General features: G+C 38.2%; 1 protein-coding gene across 3 annotated transcripts in view; it reads right to left on the minus strand.

Annotated features, from left to right (window-relative positions):
• Tab2 (TGF-beta activated kinase 1 (MAP3K7) binding protein 2) overlaps positions 1-24994 on the minus strand; it is a 59429-nt gene that overhangs the window by 8388 nt on the left and 26047 nt on the right. For all 3 annotated transcript variants that reach the window (XM_090337983.1, XM_090337980.1, XM_090337981.1), the window contains 2 exons: positions 11565-11755; positions 3928-5428 (listed from right to left, as the gene is read on the minus strand). In XM_090337983.1, the coding sequence (XP_090194109.1) occupies positions 3928-5428; positions 11565-11666 (1603 nt within the window). In that variant the 5' untranslated portion in view covers positions 11667-11755. The remainder of the gene's footprint in view (positions 1-3927; positions 5429-11564; positions 11756-24994) is intronic.

Raw genomic sequence — 24994 nt, forward strand, 5'->3', positions numbered from 1 at the left:
CACACACAAAAATGACCATCTAGGAGTTATGGGCCCTGCCAAGCATGGAATCTGCTGACATCTGCATCTTGAGCTTCCCAACTTCTAACAGTGACAGCAATAAATTTCTGCTGTTCATAAATTACTCAATTTTTTTTTTTTTGGTTAGTCCTGGGGCTTGAACTCAGGGTCTGAGCACTGTCCTTGGGCTTTCTCAGGGCGAGTGCTCTACTACTTGAACCACAGCACCACTTCTGCCTTTTTTTGTGTATTTGGTACTGAGGAATTGAACCTGGGTCTTTGTGCATGTTAGGCAAACACTCGATCACTAGGCCAAACTCCCAGCCCCCTAAAAGTATTTTCTTACAGGGGCTGGAATACACTAAAGAATCATAAATGAAGTGTAAACGTTAGCTATTATGAGTTTATGTTATATAAGCAAAAAATAAATAAGATACAAATTGGAAAGAGATGAAGAGAAAAGAAGAGCTGCTGGTGGCCTAAGAATGTAAGAGAAAACAGTTTAAGCAGTATAAACATATTTAAAAAAGTTACACTGAAATTTCATATGTACCTATATATAGTAATATATGGTTTATACATATATAATCCATACTATTCGACAAATAAAAATTATACTATACACACACATAAAATATATGTACATTGATAAAATATATTAAGTTTTCACCATTTAGGAATTCAGGCTTATTTAGATAGAAATGGAGATTAAATTATTTTTGTACTGCTTGCTTAAAAGGCATTAAATATATATCACAGGGAAGTGCAAGGGATAGAAACAAGCAAACAGTTTCAAGGGTTTATATGCTAATACCTTGGAACGGGGAGGCATTAAACATCTCTTGGATAGAAATAATGGTAACAATTTCACTTTTAATGAATAAGATTTAAATCTAATTTTAAGTCCAAGAAATATTGATAGAAAACAATGGTAAAATAACTGATATTATTAAAAAGTCTCTTTAAATGTTGAACTTTAAGGGGCCGGGAGTTTGGCCTAGTGGTAGAGTGCTTGCCTAGCATGCACGAAGACCCAGGTTCGATTCCTTGGTATCACATACATAGAAAAAAGCTGGAAGTGGTGCTGAGGCTTAAGTGGTAGAGTGCTAAGTCCAAGGACAGTGCTCAGGCCCTGAGCCCAAGCCTAGGACTGGCCAAAAAAAAAAAAAAGTTGAACCTTTTTCACTTAGCAAGATTTAATACATTGTGAAATATAGTATAAATTTTACTGACACTGAATATATGTGACCTTTTTATATGGTAGCTCTACTAAGGAAATTAAGTGGTATATTTAAGTTGTAAATTATCTTATTTAAATTTCCAAACAAATCACCTTGCTTTCCTAAACATATTAAAAAGGAAGGATTATAGGTTAAAAAAAAATCAGTATCTTCTGAATTCTTTTTCAGACAAAGTGAAATTAATGGAGAAAAGTAATTTAGTCATGTAACTACCTCCCTCTTGTGGATGTTAAGATAACTATTTATTTGTGAATTTAAACACACCTGTCCTGGTGTACCAGATGTGTACAGAAAACTTAATCCTCCCCAACATTTGGCAACTTCTGATGAACACTGGAGACAAATGTCAATTTTATTTGAAACCAGGAAAAACACACTTGAAATTCCATGAAATTCCATACGGTGTTTAATAATTTTAGGCACTCTATAATACAAGCAACATTAATTTACCCAGAGGCTAAAAAACGAAACTAAAACATGAAGACAGGATGAGCTTATTAAGAAAAATCCATGCTTCTATAAAGTGTACTAGGTCTTGTGATGGATATAAAGATTTCAGGCTTATTTCACAAAGAAAAAAAATGCAACTGAAAACATAATGGGTATGTATTTTTTACTCACATGTGCGTATGTATATATATATGATATATATGATTTAAGCATGTTTTATTTATATTTTTATGTTCTGTATATTATACTTTATAATATATTTATGTTTTATTTGTGTATGTATACACATATGCTTAAGTCATTCCTGTTATTATACTTATACAATGTCAGCTTCTAAGAAAGACTCAAAGTTTCCTATCTGGTGACTGAATCACAAAAGATTCAAAGGTGGGCAATTCTTTAAAATAAAGCACCCCGTTTTCATTATTTTGCTCCTTTTAGAGGCAAACTGAAATCCTCGCTTGCAATAGCGATACAGCTAGGCCTAACTTGGGAATAAATGCACCAACAGCATGATGAGGGATGATGCTTAATCTTTGTAACTATTTGTAGGACATTTAAAGTATTTATAGTTAATAGATGAGTGTTAATCATTTTACAGCACTGGTGGGGCCTTTTTTTTTTTTTTTTGTCAGTCCTGGGGCTTAGCCTGAGCACTGTCCTTGGGTTTTCTCAAGGCTAGTGGTCTACCACTTGAGCCACAGCACCACTTCTGGCTTTTTATTTGTATGTGGTACTAGGAATTGAACCTGGGTCTCTGTGCATGGTAGGTGAGCACTCTTCCACTAGGCCAAACTCCCAGGCCCTGGTGGGGCCTCTTGATAGACAATAACTTGTTCGATTCATTTGTACATAATTAAATTTTTTAAAGTTAAATCTTAAGAAGACATATGTATCCCTACCACTTGAGCCTCAGCACCACTTTTGGCTTTTTTTCCCCTACGTGTGTGGTACCGAGGAATTGAACCCAGGTCTTTGTGCGTGCTAGGCAAGAACTCTTAGTGCTAGGCAAGAACTCTTAGCACTAGGCAAAACTCCTGGCCCCGCAAATGGTCTTCATTTTAAGTATGCTCCTATACTACTTGTTTGGGGTCTGCTCCTCTTCTGCTTTGCCAAATCTTTCATGAAAGAGTATCAAGCTGGGCATAGGTGCCTCATTCCTACAATCCTAACTGCTCAAAAGGCTGATATCTGAGGATCGAAGCTCAAAGTTAGCCCAAGCAGGAAAGCCAGTGAGCCTTGAACTTCAATAACCAAAATTTGGAAGCAGAGCTGTGGCCTAAATGGGACAGAGCTAGAGTGCTAGCCTTGAGCACAAAACCTACGGTACAGTGCTAGAGTGCTAGCCTTGAGCACAAAACCTCAGAGTGCTCACACTTAGGCCTTGAGTTCAAGCCCAAGGTCAACATTCTAGCATTCAAACCACAACTCCAATTTGGCTTTTTTGGTGGTTAATTGGAGATAGGAGTGTCATGGACATTTTTTCCCAGATGGTTTTGAGCACCAATACTAAGGTCTCAGCCTTCCGAGTAGCTAGGATCACAGGTGTGCGCCATCAGCAACCAGAAATTTTTAAAGGAAAGCCAGCATTAATACGTACATAAGAAGAATTAAAGCATTCCGGGAATATTCGTATAATCTCAGCTACTGGGAGGCAGAGAGGCAGGAGGGTCAAGAGTTCTAGGCCAGTACAGGCAAAGAACAAAAAGGAAATCAAACACAATACCAACCACTACCCACAAAGCCCAGGGACATGAGTCAAGTGGTAGAATGCATGTCTAATAAGCACAAGGCCCTGGATTCAATCCCTTGGACGTGGAGGAAATGGGGGGGACAGATGACTGGAAAGTATAGAAAACCAAGGTTGATTAAAATAAGAATTAAGGACTGGGAGTTTGGCCTAGTGGTAGAGTGCTTGCCTAGCAAGCACAAAGACCCAGGTTTGATTCCTCGGTACCACATACACAAAAAAAGCTGGAGGTGGTTCAAGTGGTAGAGCTCTACCCTTGTGAAAGTGCTCAGGCCCTGAGTTCAAGCCCCAGGACTAGCAATTAAAAATAAATAAATAAATAAATAAATAAAACAAGAGTTAAAATTTGCATGAATGCTTTCAAATGTTAGTATTTGGGTAACATATGAAGATCATCTAATGCTCATGCCTCTTCCAGGATGAAATCAAATGTACAATGATAAAGCCCAGCACGGAAAGTTGCCCCTCCATCAGAATAAACATTACCTTGCGTATAGGCAGCATCGTCAGATCCCATACTCAGTTTCCGTGCTTCGCTTACTCTATCCACATGTGCTAAGGATGGGTCAGTGAGGTGCTGAATAGTCTCTGTTTCTACATAATGATCAGGATGATTGAGAAGATTTGTAAGTTCAAAGGTAGGGGAAACCACCCCTGGTGAAACTGCAGGGGGTTTATTGGGAGAAACTGTAATTTTGAAGGTGTACTTTGTGTTGGGCTGGGTGACCACCACCCGAGGAGAGGTTGCGGAGTTACTGCCTATTGCTCGACTTTTGGGAGGGTGGTGATGGATGAAAGCAGGGCCCATGCTCACTTGTCCAGACATATTCCTGGAGGCACCGGATGGCCCAGAGTTTGTGGATATGAAGACTGTGGGCTGATTGCGCAGCCCCTGCTCATCTCCTGTAGAGGCATTAGCTGAAATATAGACCTTAGGCTGACTCCGGGAGATCATCTCATCAGTGCTCGGAGGACTGGCAGCTATGTAAACAGTGGGCTGATTTCTAGTTAGGGTCTGGCTGTTGACTGAAGAGGGACTGTTGGAGGTTCGAGGTCCAGAAGAACGTAATTTTGAAGAACTGTTTCTTTGAGGGGGTTCAAGTTTGATTTCAATCTGGTTTTTTCGAGGTCCTGTGGAAATATTCTGAATGTTATATTGGCTATGGGCAGAAGACTGTGAGCTACCAGATGAATGAACTGTTGGCGGTTGTGGAGTAGTAGGTGAACTGATGGGCATGTAGACATGAGAGGTCTGGTGGCCTTGCTGATTTGGCTGCTGGGCTGAGGTATGTGGCAGAGGATTAGATGCAGGGTAAGTAGTCCAAGGACCAGGCTGTGAAGGTTGATAGACTTGTTGAGGGTTCATGGGATTAAACTGAGATACCCAGCCAGAATGCTGTTGTGTCTGTCGAGTTGTACCACTAGGAGCTGTAATATAAGGCCTAATGTAGATAGAATTTCCCTGTGGACTATTAAGTACAGGTGGAGGTACACCATGTATGTGCAAAGATGTAGGAGTATTACGACCAGTCTGGATATTTGGGGCTAAAGTTACCATAATTGGATTAAATCTGGGAGTTTGCTGAGAAAGGTTAGATGCTCCTTTGCTGCCTAGGTGAAATCCAAGATGTGGTGTTGAATTTGAAGTACCAGATGTACTGGACATTCCAAAAACATTAAAGCCTTGAGGAACTTGAGCTGGTGCTGTCTGTGGCTCCTGTTGAAATAGCTCATTGTTGGACTGACCACCTTGAAGCTGTCCATCACTAATGCTGTGTGTTAAAGTCCGACTTCCATTCATTCTACTTCCTTCCCTTCCATGGTGGTAAACATTCTGTGATTGCAAGTCCAAGTTGAGAGAAGTCATGTGATTACGTAGGCCAGAAATTCCCGAGTCATCCGAAAAATTCAGGTCTCCTTCACCATAAAGATACCTTGTACTCTCCTGAGAGAGAACAGCACAGCAAGCGTCCAGGTTATTATTATTCTATAAAACAAAACAAAAACAATTTCTATTAATAACCAGAAACTAAAACCCAGACTGTAACTATTACACAAAAATGTGTTTAATAAGTTAATGAATAAATAGTTAAATAAATAAATTAATGAATAATAGCAAGTGCATATGAAACTTTTTGAGAATAATTTTTATGCAAATGACTGAATTAAAAATCCTCACGACTAGTGTAATTGGTAATAGATAAAAATGAATACTATCACTGCTGTTTTAGAAGCTACTTAGCAAAGTGGATTCATAAAAAACAGTAAAATTATAACCTAAATGAAATAGAATTTTATTGTCATTTTTTTGGGAGGTCACGGGCTTCAACTCCGGGCATGGAACTGTCGTTGAGCTCTTCAGCTCGAGGCTAGTGTTCTACCACTTAAGCCACAGCGTCACTTCTAGTTTCCTGGTGGTTACTTGGAGACAAGAGACGCATGGACTTTCCTGCTTTCCCAGGCTGGCTTTGAACCACAATCCTCAGATCTCAGCCTCCCAAGTAGCTAGGATTACAGGTGTGAGCCACTGGTGCCTGGCTCTAAAATAGAATTTTAATGCTGAAAAAACTTAAGCATGTAACAGTTTATAATTAAATTTATTTCTAAGGTAAACAATATCATTAAGGGTGTCTCAAAGTGCTGGGAGAAAATATTCTATCAATATTTACACACTATGCATTCTATCAATAAATACTCTTTGAGTAGTTAGGATTACAGAAGTGAGATACTGACACCCAGCTAAGGTTTACATTTTTAGAAGTTCTACAATTCAAACCAAAGTCACCTAACTTCTTTACCTTCTTTTTCCTCTTAACCTGTGGAAAGTATCTCATCTTTCTAAGAAATACGTAAGTACAAAGAAGATTCCAGAGGAACTGAGTTCTTATCTCTGCCTTTAGAGAGTACCCTAAAAATCGACTTGAGAAACAAAAGAATAGCAAAAACAAACTTTAAGGAATCACCAGCAGGGATTGCCTAACCATCAGTCATAAAATCATCCATAAAATATTTGTTGAACATTTACCATATACACAACACAGTGGAAGACAGAATGACATATAAAACTGATCTTTTCCCCTAGAACTTTCAGTTCAGGAAGATTAACCACATGGGGTGGGTGATACAGATTTCAGTACTTAAGAGGCTAAGGAAGGGAGATCATGAGTTTGAGGCCAGCCAGTCTCTAAATACTGAGTCTGTTTCAAAATGAAACAAACACATGCTGTCATCAAACAAGTGATACTTAAATTTATAGGAGGCTAATTTGCCTTTAGTACTTCCCAAGTTTTGGGAGTCCTGCAAGGTAATTATATCCAGAGAAATCTTTGTCATTCTTTTCTTGTCCCATTTCTTTGTGAATCAGCTAAAAGCAAATTACTTGGATGCCCAGAATGTTATGAACTTTTTATTGGTGTGTGTGTGTGTGTGCATGGATGTGCGCATACGTTATGCTGGGGTTTGGACTTAGTGCTTTGTGCTTGCTAGGATGGCACTCAAACCACTTGAGCCATATTTCTAGCCTTGGTGGTTCCTGCCTGCAAGACATTCCCCACCCTTTTCCATTAGTAATGTCTTAGATAAGGTCTTGTATATTTTTCCTTGGGCTGGCCTCTGACTACAACTCTCCTACCTATGCCTCCTTTATAGCTGAAATTACAGGAACAGACACTACTAATCTAAGCTTACTGGTTGAGTCAGGGTCTTGTTTTTTGCTCAGGCTAGCACTGGATTGGAATTTTCCTGATCTCTACCATTTGAGTGTGTACCACCATGCCATGCCTGGTCCCTGAACTTTTTCTTTTCCTTCCCCTGTGCGTCACAGGGTTTGAACTCAGCCAGGGCGCTGTCCCTGAGCTCTTCAGCTCAAGGCTACCACCCTACCCTTGGGCTAAACCCCACTTTTTTAAGAGGTTAATTGGTGATAAACAGTCTCAGGTCCTTTTGTGCCCAGGCTGGCTTTGAACCTTGATCCTCAGATCTCAGCCTGAGTAGCTAGGATTACAGGTGTGAGCCACTGTTGGTTCTGACTTTTTTTTTTTTTGAGAGTCTCATTCAGCTCAGGTTAGACTTGATAGTATCTTTCTGCCTCAAGATTTCTAAGTGATAGGATTATATATGTATGCTACCATCATGTTTTCTTAATACATTTATATATTTAAGGTATTAAAGTTACACATATACACACACTGTAACATATACTTGTTTTCTCAAAGTATTCTATCTGGGCTTGGGGTGTGGCTCAAGTGGTAGAGCAGTTGCATAGGACGCCCTGGGTCCTAACTCCTGAATTGGAGAAAGGGAAAGAGTAAACACTGAAGCAGACTCTTCGATTTCTGGCTATTCTAAAATATCAATTACTAAGGTATGGGGAAATGTTCTGCAGAGGTTTTTCTTCCTATAGAATTTTGTTACAGAACTTACAGTATTTTCCTACTAGTTTTTCAATAACTATACACCTTCAATATAGTTTTAGTCTACTTGAAAATTTAAGGAATGAATGCTAGGGGAGACTAGCTTTCCTCACCATTTCTCCACCTTTTCCATACCTTCTTTAACTTCTGAGTATATTCTTACTAGTTTTCCCCATCACATTACTTTCATTTCACATTCTATAGGTAAATGGGGACTGTTATTTATTCCCTGGATATTCATTAGTCTTCTATTATTATTTCATTATTTTTTTCTATTGTAATGTATAGAGGGGTCACAGTTACATTCACCAGATAGTAGGTGCATTACTTCTTACACATTAATACCCCTTCTCATGTTTTTGTCCCCCTTTCCCTCCCGCCCTCCCAATCATCTTGTTTTCCCCCCTCCCTTTCTTATTTCAAATAATCAAATAAACATGTATATACAATACCTCAGGCAACAAAGCCAGATACAGTAACAATATGAGATTAACCAAAAGGCAACAAAAAGAGAAGAGAAATAACAGTACATTAAGAACAATAATCACACAAGATAAAGTTCTTGTTTCCATATCCTGGAGATCGTTTCATTTAGCCTCATCTTATATGACCTTAAGTATCTAGGTTTTATCCTCTTGTAATCCTCTGCTAGGAGAGTCCTAGATGTGTACTAATTATGACAAATGAGGGAAACCATTGAGCCTATTTGGGTCTGGCTTCACTTAATATGACTTTTTCCAAGTTTTTCCATTTCCTTATGAATGGGGTGATATTCTTTCTGATGGCAGCATAGGATTCCATTGTGTATAAATACCACATCTTCTTGATCCAACCATCTACTGAGGGGCATCTGGGTTGGTTCCATATCTTCACTATGGTAAACAGTGCTGCAATGAACATTATTGTGCTAGTGGCTTTAGTATGTCTTTGTTTCTGGACGTTTGGGTAAATGCCAAGGACTGGAATTGCTGGGTCATAGGGGAGCTCTATGTTTAGTCTTTTGAGGAATCGCCATTGTGTTCCATAGAGGTTGAATGAGTTTATAGTCCCACTAACAGTGTACTAGCGCTTCTTTTCGAGCCTTCTATTATTATTATCTCTTTATTTCCTTCTAAATTTGTTTCATATAACCAGGTAAATACAAATTAATGAACAAAAACTTAAGCAAGATACATATAAACAAGATATATATAAACAATTTAATAGAACCCGATAAAAATTCCCTCATTTTTTTTTTCCAAACTCATACTTTCTCAAGGCTAGAGCTCTACCACTTGAGCCTCAGCACCACTTCCAGCTTTTTTTCTCTGTATGTGGTACCAAGGAATTGAACCTGGTCTTCATGCATGCTAGGCAAGCACTCTACCACTAAGCTAAACTCCCGGCCCCCTACACTCATTTTTAAGTCTTTCCATCATGGGGCTCAAAAGGAAATTAACATATGGACATTACTGTTGAATGTCAAGGTAAGTAATTATGACACACTAAATTCTTCTCTATCATGAAGACCCTTTATGCTGCTTTGTTTCTGTGTATGTGCCTGGTCCTAGGATTTGAACTTGGGGCTTGGGTGCTGCGCCCGAGTCTTCTTTTGATTAAGGGTGGTATCTTACACAGTGAAGCCACAGTTTCACTTTGGATTTTATATAACTTATTGAAGATAACGAGTCTCATAGACTTTCCTGCCCTGGCTTTGAACCTAGATCTCCAGATTTCAGCCCCCTAATAGCTAGGCCTACAGGTGCCCAGCTGAAATTGTGTTTTGTATGTAGAAAAGTATTAGAACCACATATTCAACTTAAAATAATAAATACTTGAATTCTTTGTTATCTAGAGATTGCCTTTCCTTTTGATAGTTAATTATTTTTTATTATAATACCACTGAATGGAACAAGTAAGTCACCTTAAAGAAAACAGAAAGTAGCGCTGTGGCTCAAGGAGTAAGGTAGTAGCCTTGAGCTGAAGAGTCAATGACCAGGCCCAGAGTGGAAGCTCCACAACTGACAAAAACAAAGCAACCCCCCCCCAAAAAAAAACCAAACTTGAATGCAGGCCTACTTATTAAGAAAACAACCATCTTAACCATGGTCTATGTACAGCGAGAAGTATGGAGAACTGGATGTAGCTCAGAGGATAACAACAGAAGAGGGTATGGGGAGGAAGAACCAGATAAGTCACTCAGTTTTGGAAAAGCAAAGTTCCACATCAAAAAAACTAGTATGCCTTAGTAAAGACACATGAAATTCATTTGGCAAATACAGGGGCTGGGAGGATGTCCAAGTGGTAGAGTGCTCGCCTAGCATGCATGAAGACCTAGGTTTAATTCCTCAGTACCACATACAAAGAAAAAAAGGCAGACTGGGCGCAGTGACGCACACCTGTAATCCTAGCTACTCAGAAGGCTGAGATCTGAGGATGGAGGTTCAAAGCCAGCCCAGGCACTAAAGTCTGTGAGACTCTTATCTCCAATTAACTACCAGAAAACTGGAAGTGGCACTGTGGCTTAAGGTATAGGGACAGCACACACAAGTCGAGTTCAAACCCCACCCTCCCCCCCAAAAAAAGAGCTGGAAATGGTGCTGTAGCTCAAGTTGGTGGAGTTCTAGCTTTGAGAAAGCCCAAGACCCAGGACTGGCCAAAAAAAAAAAAAAAAAAAAAAAAAAAAGAGCTGAAGAACAAAGGGATGGTGCCCAGGCCCAGAGTTCAAGCCCCACAACTAACCAACACACACACACACACACACACACACACACACACACAAACACACACCCCAAAAAAAACAAAAAGAAAAAAAAGAAAGTCACTGACAGGTAGATTAGAGACCAGGGCTGAAGACAGGCAATTAATTAAAAGAATAAAAAGTCAATTAAGGAATAGATAAAAGACAATAAGTACTTTCCAAAATTATGTAATCACTTGTTATCAAATATAGTTCTAAGAGTTCTAAGAAAATTTACATACAATTGCAAACTCTGAAAGTTATTTGTTAAAACCATGTTTTATTAGCCCAGAAAAAATATGCATACAAGTATATGTGTGTATATACACACATATTTATTTATTTAAGTTTACTGCAGTTCATAATTATATGGTTGTCCAATCTGTACTTCCTGCTTACGAGGCAGGCTACCACTTGCTCATCACCTCTAGATCTGTAGAATACGTTCCAGTTTAACCAAATAGGAAGACTCTACTATCACCAAATGCTACAAATTATAAACCCCTAGAATTGTATATGCTAAGAACAATGAAGAAATTGTGATATATTAACTGGCAAATTTACAAGTTAAATTTAAAACTATAAAACCTAACTTTCCTTCAGAACTTGAAAATACTCTCAAATGCCTCCATTTTAGAGAAATAAAATACAAAGAAGACCTTTTAAAGAAATATCCTTGAAGTGCTGAAATAGGATTATAATCCAAGTTTCTGCTCTTTAATGACTTTTCCCCTCCACTTCCATACAAAGAGGAATTTTTAAAATTTCTGCCTAAAGGGAAAAATAAAGTGAATTCATAGCCAATACATATAAAACCACAAATCACTGATTTAAATAATTTAATCTATAAGATCGATATCTTGCAGACTTGACAAAAGCAACGTGATTATCAACAGCAAAGTTCTCTTCTTTTCACCATAGTATACTAATGCCAACAGGAAAATAAAACACCAGATTTATGTTGATAGATTAAGAAATAATTGAACACTGACCTGTAGCATGCACCTGGATACAACAACTTCAGGTACTTCAGGGAATTTTTGCCGCAGGTCATGTAAAACCTGAAAATCAATTTGGTGGCTTCCTTGGGCCATTCGTATACTGCCTGCTCAGGACTATCTGTACAGTAGGCAATTTTAGGCCTTAGTGGAATTAGTACTCATCTCTTCTGGCCAAGCATTTTCTGTGAAAGAAAAAGAAATTTAATGAGAACTGATTATTTAATGAATATAGTTGTGGCCTTCAAGTTACAGAAAAGGCAGTATATCTTTGCACTTAAGAATATCCACAATTAAAATATGATTGAGGGGGCCGGGAGTTTGGCCTAGTGGTAGAGTGCTTGCCTAGCATGCACGAAGACCGGGTTCGATTCCTCGGTACCCCACATACATAGCAAAAAGCCGGAAGTGGTGCTGAGGCTCAAGTGGTAGAGTGCTAGTCTTGAGAAAGTCCAAGGACAGTGCTCAAACCCTGAGCTCCCACCACTAGGCTAAATTCTCGGGCCCAACATTCTTTTATTTTCCTTAATTCCCTATTGTTTCATGCAGGCACTACAGTGGTGGTGTCAAGAGGCATTCAAATAAGAAGTTATTACCAAGAGTGTCTTTCCTCTTTCTTTTAAAAGAGGAACAACTTTAATGATTTTTTACTTAATGATCACAGGAGATGCCTGGAGGTATAACATTTTATTTGTTCTATTTAAAATTCTTAGTTATAAACTGAAAATAATATGGTTCTAAAAATGACTGTATGCTTTAGCTTTTAAAACTTATTAACTATAATCTATTTTATTTAATACATATTGGATCTATAATCCAATATAGCTTATATTTTGCCTTGAGATATATTTAACCTTAAATGCACAATTAATTCATTTTCAGGGGGTTAGTATTTTATTCTTGTGCCTCCCCCTTTTTTATTGCCAGTTCTGGGGCTTGAACATAGGGCTCTGCCCTTGGGCCAGGGCTCTACCATTTGAACCACAGCACTACTTCCAAGCTTTTTTTGGGGGGTGGGTCATGGGGCTTGAACTAGGCCTGGTGTTATCCCTGAGCTCTTCAGCTCAAGACTATCCCCCAACCCTTGAGCCACGCCCCACTTCCCATTTTCTAGAGGTTAATTGGAGATAAGAGTCTCAGGTCCTTTTGTACCCAGACTGGCTTTGAACCTTGATCTTTAGCTCTCAGCCTCCAGAGTAGTTAGTATTACTGGCCTGAGCTACTGAGCCTAGCTTTTTTATATTCTTAATATTCCTAATGTAAGTCACATCTAATTCTTAAAACTTCTTTGAGATACAAGTATGATTTAAGAGTATTAAACCTAAACAAAATATTAAGCTATTTTAAACATACTATTGGATTAACAATTTAAAAATATTACATTTTAAGATACATATTTAATAATATGTATCTCTTTCAACACAATCTCTTTCAATGTGTGTGTGTGTGTGTGTGTGTGTGTGTTGGTCCTAGAGCTTGAACTCATGGCCTGTGCGTTGTCCCTGAGCTTATTTCGGTCAAGGTCTACCACCTGAGCCATCGTTCCATATCCAGCTTTTTGATGGTTAATTGTAGGTCTGCCTAGGCTGACTCTGAATCATGAACCTCAGACCTCAACCTTCTGAGTTGTGGGCCATCAATGCCTGGCAACAAATTTTGTATCTGTGGTCTAAAGCATAATAAAACTTAAATATAAAGTCTGTAATCTGTATGGATGTAAGAATCATTATTGTATAACTAGCATGTTATAAAATATGATAAAGCATTTCTCATTAGATGTGGTTATAATTCGTCAGTCATCAGTAGAATAAAAGCTCACTCATGTAGTAAACCTTTTTCTCAATCATTTAAGTTTTACTTATTTTGCTGTTGTAACTTCAGCTTCATTGTTTCATAGATGAAATAGCTATTTACATTATAGATTTCCCAAAAGCATTTCTATAAAAACTCTCCCCATTTGAATATATAATTTTAGCACCAAAGAGTAGTTTTTACGAATGGGTTGCAGGAATAAAACCAGAAATATTTTAAATAGTAAATCATATTTAAAACTAATAAAAAGAGTGACAAGCACACTACACAATTACTCATCTTAAGAAAAGTCTCCTTTGGTCTCTCTCCAATCTTTCATTTCTCTGCCTTCCTTATCTGAGGTAAAATCCTTTCTTCCTTGTCAGTTTTAAATTGACTCAATCTATTTTTCACTGAGAGAACACTTAACAAAGCTGTCAAACACCATCAGACTGTAAAACCTGATGGCACGTTCTCAGGCTTCATTCTAACAGACTGGTACTGGGGACTGAACTCAGAGCTTTGAGTTTGCTAGGCAGGCACTCTACAACTTGGACTCACTCTTCCACCCCTTTTTGTGTTGGTGATCTTCAAGAAATGGTCTAACTTTATGCCCAGGCAACCCTGCATGCAGTCCTCCTTGTGCGTCTCTTTATATGCTGGGAAGGCAGGTATATGCTTATCTTTCTGTGTTTAGCCACTGATTGAGATGCATTCTCATCTTCCCCAAAGGCTGGCCTAAAACCTTGACCAATCCCTGACTGCTAATTCTTATGTAGCTTGCCTTCTTTTGTCACTGTAATTTCAATCAAATAGACTGCTTCAAATAGCATGTATATGCTTAGCTTTGTGAAAAATAATCATCCATAACTTCAATCTCTTGCATTCCAAAATAATATATCCAATCTCTTGGTTGACATTTCCTATTGGGTATATAAAACTCATTTCAATTTTAACATGCCCAAATTGAACTTGTAATTTCAAAACAACTGTGAGTTTTTCTTTCCATTCAGGTTTTCATTCAGTCAGTTGGTTCTTCTCTCATCCCATATTCAATCTATTGTCAAGTCTTGTTGACTTTACCTACAAAATGTATTTTAAATTTTGCCAACTATTTTATATTTGGTTCAAGCCACCAAAATCCAACTAGATTACTACCACAATAATCTCTGAAATGGTTTTTATCTTCATTCTTTGGTCATCACCACCCCTTCCACATTCCCAGTCTTTCCTCTTGCAGCAAGCATCTTTGTGAAAAGTAAAATCAGCGCAATCATCCTTTTTGCTCAAATTAGACATTATAAACCCTCTTTGTTAGTTATCACCTTTCATTTTCTAAGCTACTCCTTGTTCCTTGGTGACTTTTTAGTTCCTCTCATAAAGTTTTGGACTTTGACCAGTTTTCTAAGTAAAATAATGCCACATCCACTTTCCCCCTACCATCACATATTCTCCCTCCCCTCCCCTCTCTTGCCAGTCCTGGGCTTGAACTCAGGGCCTAAGCACTGTCCTTGGGCTTTCTCAAAGCTAGAGCTTTACCACAACACCACTTCTGGCTTTTTCTATGTATGTGGTACCGAGGAATTGAACCCCGGTCTTCATGCATGCTAGGCAAGCATTCTTACCACTAGGCCAAACTCCTGGCCCAAACATTCTTTTTCTTTTCTCCCCCCGCCCCCTGCCCCCAGTAGGTCCTAGGACTTGAACTCTGGACCTAGACACTGTCCCCAGCTCTTCAGCTTAAGGCTACCACCTTGCCCCTTGTGCCATAGCACCACTTACCATCACTTTCTCATATGGCTTTTGCTTCATAGCATTCATCAATCCTGGACCTGTATTTCACTTCTTATCTATTTATCCCCCAAACTTAACAAAGCACTGGCTACTGAAATATAACAAGGATGTAAGATCACTCTTATCTTGGAAAAGATGTAACATTTATTGAATGAGATAAAAGTTTTACTGTACAATTCCTTCGTATCACAGTTTGTAAACTACATCTTAAATGATCAATATTTGAAAAAAATATACACAATTTTAGGAAGAGACAAATCATTGGTCTAAATGAGAGCCCATTATTTAAAAGATGAATTATGAAAACAAATTGAACTTGCTTTTTTGAAACAAGGAGAAAACAATGAGGAAATTATTCAAACGTATAAGTAATTTTTTTTTCTGTGCTGGGGATCAAATGAAAATTCTCTGCATACTAAGCAAATGCTCTATCAGCCCCTGAAACTATATTTCATGTACACTTATGGTAAAGACTAAGTACTGGCCCAATGCTACATGAACAACATCTATAAATATAAGATAAAAAGAACAAGGAGGCAGTATTTGGAAGAATGTCCCTGAAAGGTTTATGTGTGGAAGCCTTGGTTCTGAGCAGGTGGTGGGGTGGTGCCTGGTTTATGAAAGTAGGCCACTGGGTATGGGTGGGGGTGCCCTAGAAGGGTATACATCTTGTTTCTAATACTTCCCTACTCTCCATTTCCCAGGCTGTCACAAGGTAAGTAGCTTTGCTTTACTACATATTCCTTTCTTCATGATGTTCTGCCAAGTGACCAAAGACTGAAACAATGGGTCTAAGTAAAAACTTTCTTTTAATAAATTTTGTCTCAGGTATTTTGTTGAACAAAAAGGTTTAGGATGACAGGGTGGGGGAGGGAAATGGGAACAAAACCATGAGAAGGGGTAGCAATGATTGTTAAGGAAGTACCTTCTATCCAGCGAATATAATGTAACCTTTCTATTAGTTACAATACTTTTTAAAAAAAGGACCAAAACTTATAATGCTCAATTGTAACAATTCTAGGAGAGAGTACTTATTCACTCCTTTTCTAAAGTTTTAAATTTCCAGTTGAATTGTGAACCATTTCAGTGTATTCCAGAATTTTTAGAGATTGAGAAGACTTTGCTCATCAGCTCTTTCTTCACTGTTATCTTGTGTCTATCCTCTAAGAGAGGATAGACAGGTTCCATTATGGGAGACAATGAACAAGCTATAAGCACTGGAAGCCACCTCTTAGATTCTACTCAGTCCTAATAAGCAAAATTTGGCCAGAATATTATAAAACCCAAACATATCCTTGTTTCTAGCATCTCCCTTTTTTCATTCCTCCCTGCTCTCATTCACTCTACCCAGTCAAGGAAAATAAAAAGCATCTTATAAAAAAGGGTTTAGGATGAACACAAATGTTGGAACCCTAGTAAGCAAATCATGAAAAGGATAAAACCACAGAGAAGCAGTCTAAATTTCATGTCTACACTCTGTAAACTACTTCTGACTTACATATGTAAGACAAGATCCCAAACAGTCAGGCTAAAGTTAAAATAACTGATTTGAGAAAACAGAATTCAAATTTACTGGCCACTAAAACAAACCACATATCAATATCCACAAAGAACATAATAGAATCCACAACAACTGTATGTCATATATGGACTAAACACTGTCCAAAATTATTATCTGTAAGGAACAGGGAAAACTATCCATACCCAAGAGAAAAGACAACCAATATAGAACAAGGCCAAGATGACTGAGCAGCTAGAATTAGCACTATTTGAAAGCAACTATTTTAACTATGCTTGTGAATCTAAGGGCAAGTATCCTTGGTCTTCCCTGGGGCTGAGAGTTTAGCCTAGTGGTAGAGTGCTTGCCTAGCATGCAAGACCCGGGTTCGATTCCTCGGTACCACATACATAGAAAAAAGCTAGAAGTGGTGCTGAGGCTCAAGTGGTAGAGCTCTAGCCTTGAGAAAGTCCAAGGACAGTGCTCAGACACTGAACTCAAGCCCAGACTGGCAAAAAAAAAAAAAAAAAGAAATAGTAATTATACAAACTACACACACATGTACACACACACACACACACACACACACGCACACACAAACTCAGGAGCTAAGAAACTAAATGACTGAAGCAAAAAAAAAATTCACTGGACAGATTTAACTATAGATTGGAATTTATTACAGAAAATTTAGTGAACCTGAAGACAAAGCAATCATGAACTAGAGTACAAAACAATCATATAATGCAAACTGCTAACCAGTTTAGCCTCGTGGTAGAGTGCTTGCCTGTATGCATGAAGCTCTGGGTTCAATTCTCTGGTACCACATATACAGAAAAAGCCAGAAGTGCTGTGGCTCAAGTGGTAGAGTGCTAGCCTTAAGAAAGCTTAAGGACAGTGCTCAAGCCCTGAGTTCAAGCCCTAGGACTGGAAAAAAAAAATGGAACTATCATGTATCTACTACTATCCACAAGTTGAAGTAATGTCTAGTAGCTAGTGCATATTATGGTGGAGCCACAAGCTTTAGACACTGTGTCCTGCACAGTAGGTTACAGAAATTTAATCTAACTTTGTAACTTTTTAAACTTCCTGCCATTCTATCTCCTGTTCTTTTCTTTTAGCTGCTGAATCTGCCATCCTTCATCCTTCTTGGTGCTATCCTGTGATTCTCATCTTTTGTTCCATTTAAAAAGAAGGGAGCACAGCACAGCAAAGAGCAGGTAGGGCCAAATCATAAAATGCCTTGAGACCATTAAAATTTGATCATTTTATTTTAAGATGAATGGGAAATTACAGAAAAATTTTAAGCTAAGAGGTAAGGGAACAACATGGAGTGCAATGTAAATAAATGTGACTAATTAGAAAAATACTGTCCGTTAGCCAGGAAAAGAAAGTAGCTTATACTGAAAAGATGGCAATGTAGGGCCGGGAGTTTGGCCTAGTGGTTAAAGTGCTTGCCTAGCATGCATGAAGACCCGGGGTTCGATTCCTCGGTACCACATATAGAAAAAAAAGCTGGAAGTGGTGCTGAGGCTCAAGTGGTAGAGCTCTAGCCTTGAGAAAAGTCCAAGGACAGTGCTCAGGCCCTGAGCTCAAGCCCAGGACTGGCAAAAAAAAAAAAAAAAAAAAAAAAAAAAAAAAAAAAAAAGATGGCAATGTAAAAGACTGGGTAGAAAAAAGCTAAAAAATGTAAGGGATACTCCAGAAGTAAAACTCTATAGGACTGGGAATATAGCTCAGTGGTAGAGTACAAGTTATCAAAGACTTGGGTCTGATCCCCAATACTGAAAAAAAAAAGACAGAATTTCATGATGGATTAGATATTAAGGGGAAGGAGGGGAAATGTCAAGGTGTTTCTGATAAGACTCACAAAATGAAAAAGTACAAAGATACAAAGACAGGTGTAGTTCTTAAAATGTGGCAGTCTTTGCTACCTTTAAAACATCCAAACAGATATCTCACAAGGTATTAGAAATGTAGGTTTGGAGCTCAGAAGGAGTTTGAACTACAGATAGAAATGGAGAGGCATTTTGGATGCTGTCATTAGTGAAAACCTGAATGCAAATGAGATAACCCTATTATGTAACTTAAGAATACCTGAAAAAATTCTCATTTATCTTACGGTTAAAGCATAAAGTTTCACTTAATTTTTCCCCTAAAGGCCAGCAGTAATATACATATGGCAATCAAAAAAGTTAAGCCAGGCATCAATAGCTCATGACAGTAATCCTCGCTACTGAGGAGACTGATATCTAAGGATCACCATTTGAAGCCAACGGGCAGGAAAGGCCATGAAACTCTTATCTCCAATTAACTACCAGAAGTTGGAATGTAGCTATGGCTCAAGTGGTACAATGCTGGCCTTGAGGACAGTACATAGGCCCTGAGTTCAAGCTCCAGCACGAATATCACAACAAAAGGTGATTTTTTTTTGGGGGGGGGAGGCCAGTTCAGCGACTCTACCACTTGAGCCACAGGGCCACTGTTGCTTTTTCTGTGATTAAATGGAGATAAGAGTCTTACAGCCTTTCTTGTCCAGGCTGGCTTCCAACTGCAATCCTCAGATGTTAGCCTTCTAAGCCACCAGTGCTTTTTTTTTTAAAAAAAACAAAAAACAAAAAACAAACTTAGAAACTCCTAAAGAAAGAATTCATTAAGTTTAAAATACATGTACAAGGTAGTTCAAGTTACGGCTTTCAAACAACATATACCGCACAAAAGTAAATCAAAATGAGTTGCTCTGCAAATTGTAACCTATCAACATTTGACTATTATGCAGACATTAAAACTTATTTGTTAAAAAACAACAACAACAACAACAAAACAATGCTTGGGGCCCTGAGTGTGGCCTAGTGGTAGCGTGTTCGCCCAGCATGCATGAAGCCCTGGGTTCAATTCCCAGGAACCACATACACAGAAAAAGCCAGAAGTGGCGCTGTGGTTCAAGTAGCAGAGTGCTAGCCTATAGCAAAAGGTGTCCAAGGACAGTGCCCAGGCCCCGAGTTCAAGGCCCAGGACTGGCCAAAAAAACCCCAAACCCAAAACAAAACAAAGAATAAAAACTCTCAAAAATGAGCTGGGCATGGTGGCTCACAGCTATCAGCCTAGGTGATTTATGAGGATTGTGGTTTGAGGCTAGCTCTGGCAAAGTTAGCAAGACCCCACCTACTGGGAGAAATAAGTAGGAAAATGGAAGTCCTGGCTGCCTAGGGAAAACATGAGTACCTATCTGAAAAATATCTAAAATAAAAAAAGGAAGAAGGTGGGATTGGGGGAAATGGAAGAGAATGATGGAAAGACCTCATTGCAACAGAAAAAGCTAGGCATAGTAGCACGTACCTATCTTTCCAGCTACAGTAGAAAGTATTAATAGGATCCTATCCCAAGCCAGCCTAGAGAAAAACATGAGACTCTATTTCAAAAATAATTAGAGCTTGGGCTGGGAATGTGGCTTAGTTGTAGAGTGCTTGCCTAGCATTCCTCAGTATCACATGAACAGAAAAAGCTAGAAGTGGTGCTGTGGCTCAAGTGGTAAAGTGCTAACCTTGAGCAAAAGCAGCTCAGGGACAGTGCCCAGGCCCTGAGCTGAAGCCCCATGACTGGCTGGCATCATTATCATCAATAGAGGAAAAGAAGTGGGGACACCTAAGGGTCTTAAAGACCCTGAGTTAAAACTCCAGGAGTGCCAAAAACACCGTGCTAAGTAGCTTGATTACCTAAAATTCTTGGGACTGAATTCTGATTCTCACTCCGATAGATTTTATGACATCAGCATGATAAAATATTAAGTATTTAATCAACAGAAGTTTTGAGGTATACACAATATAAAATTAGCTTCTAAAGGGTCTTGTTTACTTAATTTCCTTTACCAAATATTAAACAGATATATTCATTAAGGCAACTAGATATTGTACTTATAGAACTAGACATACCAGCTGGGTGTAGTGGCTCATGCCTGTAATCCTAGCTACTCAGGAGGCTGAGATCTGAGGACTGTAGTTCAAAGCCAGCCTGGGCACCAAAGAAACTGAGACTTTTATTTATGTATTTGTAATTAATAGAAGGGTTACATTATATTCACCACATAGAAGGTGCATTACTTCACAAACATTGATATCCTTTCTCATGACATGGTCCCTGTCCCCCCCTCCCCCAGCTCATCTTGATTTCCCCCCTTTCCTATCCATTTTCAAATAACCAATTAAGCACATATAAAATATATCAGATAATAAGGTGAAATATTGTAACAATATAAGATAACCAAGGGATAGCAAAAGAGATGAGAGATAACATAGTACATTAAGGAAAACAATCACTCATTATATGGCTTTTGAGAAACTGAGACTTTTATCTCCATTTAATCACTAGAAAAAATGGGAAGTAGGGCTATGGCTCTAGAAGTAGGTGGTAGCCTTGAGCCGAAGAGCTACGGGACAACACCCAGGTACAGAGTTCAAGCCTCATGACTGACAAAAACAAACAAAAAAAACCTAGACATACCAGGGTTATGACTTCATTTTGTATAACTGAAGCTGGAGGTAATTACTGATTTTTTTTTTTGTCAGTTGTGGGGCTTGAACTCAGGGCTGGGTGCTGTAACTTGAATCTTTTGTGCACAAGGCTAACATGATATGACTTGAGCCAGGGTCACTTCTCATTTTTGAGTGGTTTATTAGAGATAAAGAGTCTCATGGGGACTTTTCTGCCCAGGTTGGCTTTGAAAGATGATCCTGAGATCTCAGTCTACTGAGCAGCTAGGATTTATAGGTATGAGCCACTGGCACCTGGCTATATATTGAAATTTTAAAGCATGTTATAAAGAAATAAATGTCCACCTGATTGTAGTGACTTATGCCTATTATTTTAGCTACTTGGAATGCAGATAATGGGAAGGATAAAACCAATCAGAGTCCAGGTGCAAGCCTTGGTAAAACATGAGACTATCTAAAAAACATAGTGCCAAAAATAGGACTACAGGTGTGGCTCAGAGGTAGAGTGCCTACCTAGCAAGTTTGACGTTCTGAGTTCAAACTGCAGTACAGTCACACAAGAGTCAATGTCTAATATAAAATACTGGGAAATATTCAGATACATTTTACTTAGACATCTATTGATACAGAAAAAAAGAACCAGTAAAAACATGAGATTTAACTTTTATGCATAATTTGAAATCTAAAGTTTTATTTGAGACTCCTGTGGATATTAAGGAAAAATAAAATATATGTTCTACACTGAGATAGGAAAAATAAAATTTAACATGGAACCACAAATGATCCCCAAATTGCAGAATCAATTTTGAGTAAATAAAAGTAGTGCTGGATGCAATGAAATTCTATGCTGCTATCAGAAGAATGACATTGCCCCATTTGTAAGGAAATGGAAAGACTTGGAAAAAATCATGTTAAGTGAAGCCAGACCCAAAGGAACATAGGCTCAATGGTTTCCTTCATTTGAAGTCATTGGTACACATCTAGGACTTTCCTAGCAGAGGATTACAATAGCTCAAAACCTAGATACATAAGGTCTTATAGGATGAGACTAAATGAAAGGAACTCTAGAATATGGAAACAAGAGCTTTATCTTGTGTGATTATTGTTCTTAATATAGTATGTTATTTCTCTTCTCTTGTTGCTTTTTGGTTAATCTCGTATTGTTACTGTATCTGGCTTTGTTACCTGGTACATTGTATATACATTTATTTATTTGAAATAGGAAAGAGAAAACAAGATGTTTGGGAGGGGGTGGGGGGAAAGGGGGACAAAAACATGAGAAGGGGTATCAATGTGTGAGAAGTAATGTACCTACTACCTGATGAATGTAATTGTAATCTCTCTATACATTAGCCTGACAATTGAAAAAAAAAAGTAGTGCTGGATGTATCACAAGTCCAGACTAGAGCAAAAATAAGTTTAGTACTGGCACAAAAATATAGAACAGTCTAGAAGACCTACAAATAAAACCATATACCTCGATTTCACCAATATCTGACAAGAAGCCAAAAATATATGTTGGAGAAAAGATAGTTTCTTCAATAAACAGTGTTGAGAAAACTGGACACCTGTATCTGGAAGCATGAAACTGGATCCGTCTGTTATCTTGTATTTATAGTATCAATTCAAAATAAATCAAAGATCTCAATGAAAGACCTGAAATGTTTAAACTACTACATGAAGGAGAAGAAACATTAGAACTTAATGGCACAGGCAATTAGTGGCATAGGCAGCTTTCTGAGCAGAGTTGTAAAGGCTCAACAAATTAGAAAGAATTGACAAAAGAATTGTATCAAGCTAAAAAGTTTCTGCACAGCAAAGGACAAAGTTACTAAACTAAAAATGCTCAACGTCTCTGTCCATAAATGCATTGTGAATCAAAACAACCGAGATTCCATCTCCTTCTAGAAAGAACAGCTATCACCAAGAATATCAACAACAGATGCTGGCCAGGTTGGAAGGGAAGAAGAACCCAATTACACTGTTGATGAGAATGGTAATTGGTGCAACCATTGTGAAAGGTGCTTGGAGAGTCCTCAAAACACCAAATATACAACTCTCCTATGATCCAGGAATACCATTTTTGGCCATTTTATCCAAAAGATTACAAGTCAGGATATAGTAAAGACACTTGCACACCCATGTTCACTTCTGCACTATTCATAACTAATATATACAAACAGCCCAGGTGTCCTTCAATGTACGAATGGATCCAGAAAATGTGATATACATATATGTATATATATCGTACATACACCTAAATACAATGGAATTTTACTCATTTATCAGAATATGTCATGTGTAGGGAACTATTTGGACCTGGAAAAAATTATGTCAAATGAAGCTGGGTTCAGGGAGACAAAGAATGCAAGTTTTCTATCACATACAAAAGTCATATCTAAATTACAAATATAAGACATATACAGGGTCATATACATATATATGGATATAAACATGTTAACTACAGTATATGCAGGCAGGATTACAATCACCTAACTCTTTTGAACAACCCAGTGTTTAACAAAATAAAAATCATGAAGCCAGAACATGTTTTTTTTATTTGTTTGTTTGTGGGTCATGGGGCTTGAAGTAGGCCTGGGCTCAGTCCCTGAGCTCTTCAGCCCTTCAGCTCAAGGCTACCATCCTACCCCTGGGCCTGGGCACTGTCCCTGAACTCTTGAGCTCAAGGTTTCCACCCTACCCTTGAGCCAAGTCCCACTTCCCATTTTCTAGAGGTTAATTGGAGATAAGAGTCTTAGGCTCTTTTGTGCCCAGGCTGGCTTTGAACCTTAATCCTCAGATCTCAGCCTCTCGAGTAGCTAGGATTATAGGCGTGAGCTACCATGCCTGGCTCAGAACATGTTTTTTGAGGGGAGGGGTCAAGGAGTTTGAAGGCAGATGAATAGAAAGGTGGCAAATGCAATCAATCTTAACATTCAATGTATGTACGTGAAAACGGAACTAGATATTATTGAGGGCACAGGTGGGGTTGGAGAGAAAAGAATGATGAAAGGGGCGACACTGACTTAGATGCGTTGGTACTCACAAACTGATATATTGAACTGAATGGAGTCCCTTTGTAAAACTACTTAAGGACAATAAAAATACCAAATACATACATCTTTACATATATTCTACTTTCTTTCTCTTTTCTTTTTTTTTTTTTTTGCCAGTCCTGGGCTTGAACTCCGGGCCTGAGCACTGTCCCTGAGCTTCTTTTATTAAAAGCTAGCACTCTACCACTTGAGCCAGTGTCACTTCCAGCCTTTTCTGTTTATGTGGTACTGAAGAATTGAACCCAAGGCTTCATGGGTGTTAGACAAGTGCTCTACCACTAAGCCACATTTACTGCCCCTTATATTCTACTTTCTATTAAACATACGTAACATATATACAGAAGCACATATATGTATACATACACATTTTCTAAATATAACAGGAGTCTGAAGTATGAACATGTATGTATACATACAACTATATAAAGAGAAAACAAATAAATACACATGTAAAGAAAAATAAGCATTTTTAAAAATAATGATAGAACAGTCCTTAGGTACATATGCAACATTGATTTACTGTGAAACTATAATACTGATTCATGTCATATGATGAAGTCTTTTCAAAAATAACAGAAACATCATGCCAACCATTTAAGTGCTGCTATGTACTTTTAAGTTATCATGTTCAAGTTTATTGTTATTTAAAAGGTTGAAGGGAGCAAAGAATTGTTACTAAAAAGGCAGTTATCTCAACTTTCTAAGTGTAAAATAACTTATTTCCCAAAGAAAGCAATCAACTTCAATAGCTATTATAATCTATACGCTACACCTATTAAAAAAAAGTCCTAATTTTTT

This window comes from Megascapheus bottae, chromosome 8, assembly GCF_031878675.1.
Source record: "Megascapheus bottae isolate mThoBot1 chromosome 8, mThoBot2.hap1, whole genome shotgun sequence".
NCBI lineage: Eukaryota > Metazoa > Chordata > Mammalia > Rodentia > Geomyidae > Megascapheus > Megascapheus bottae.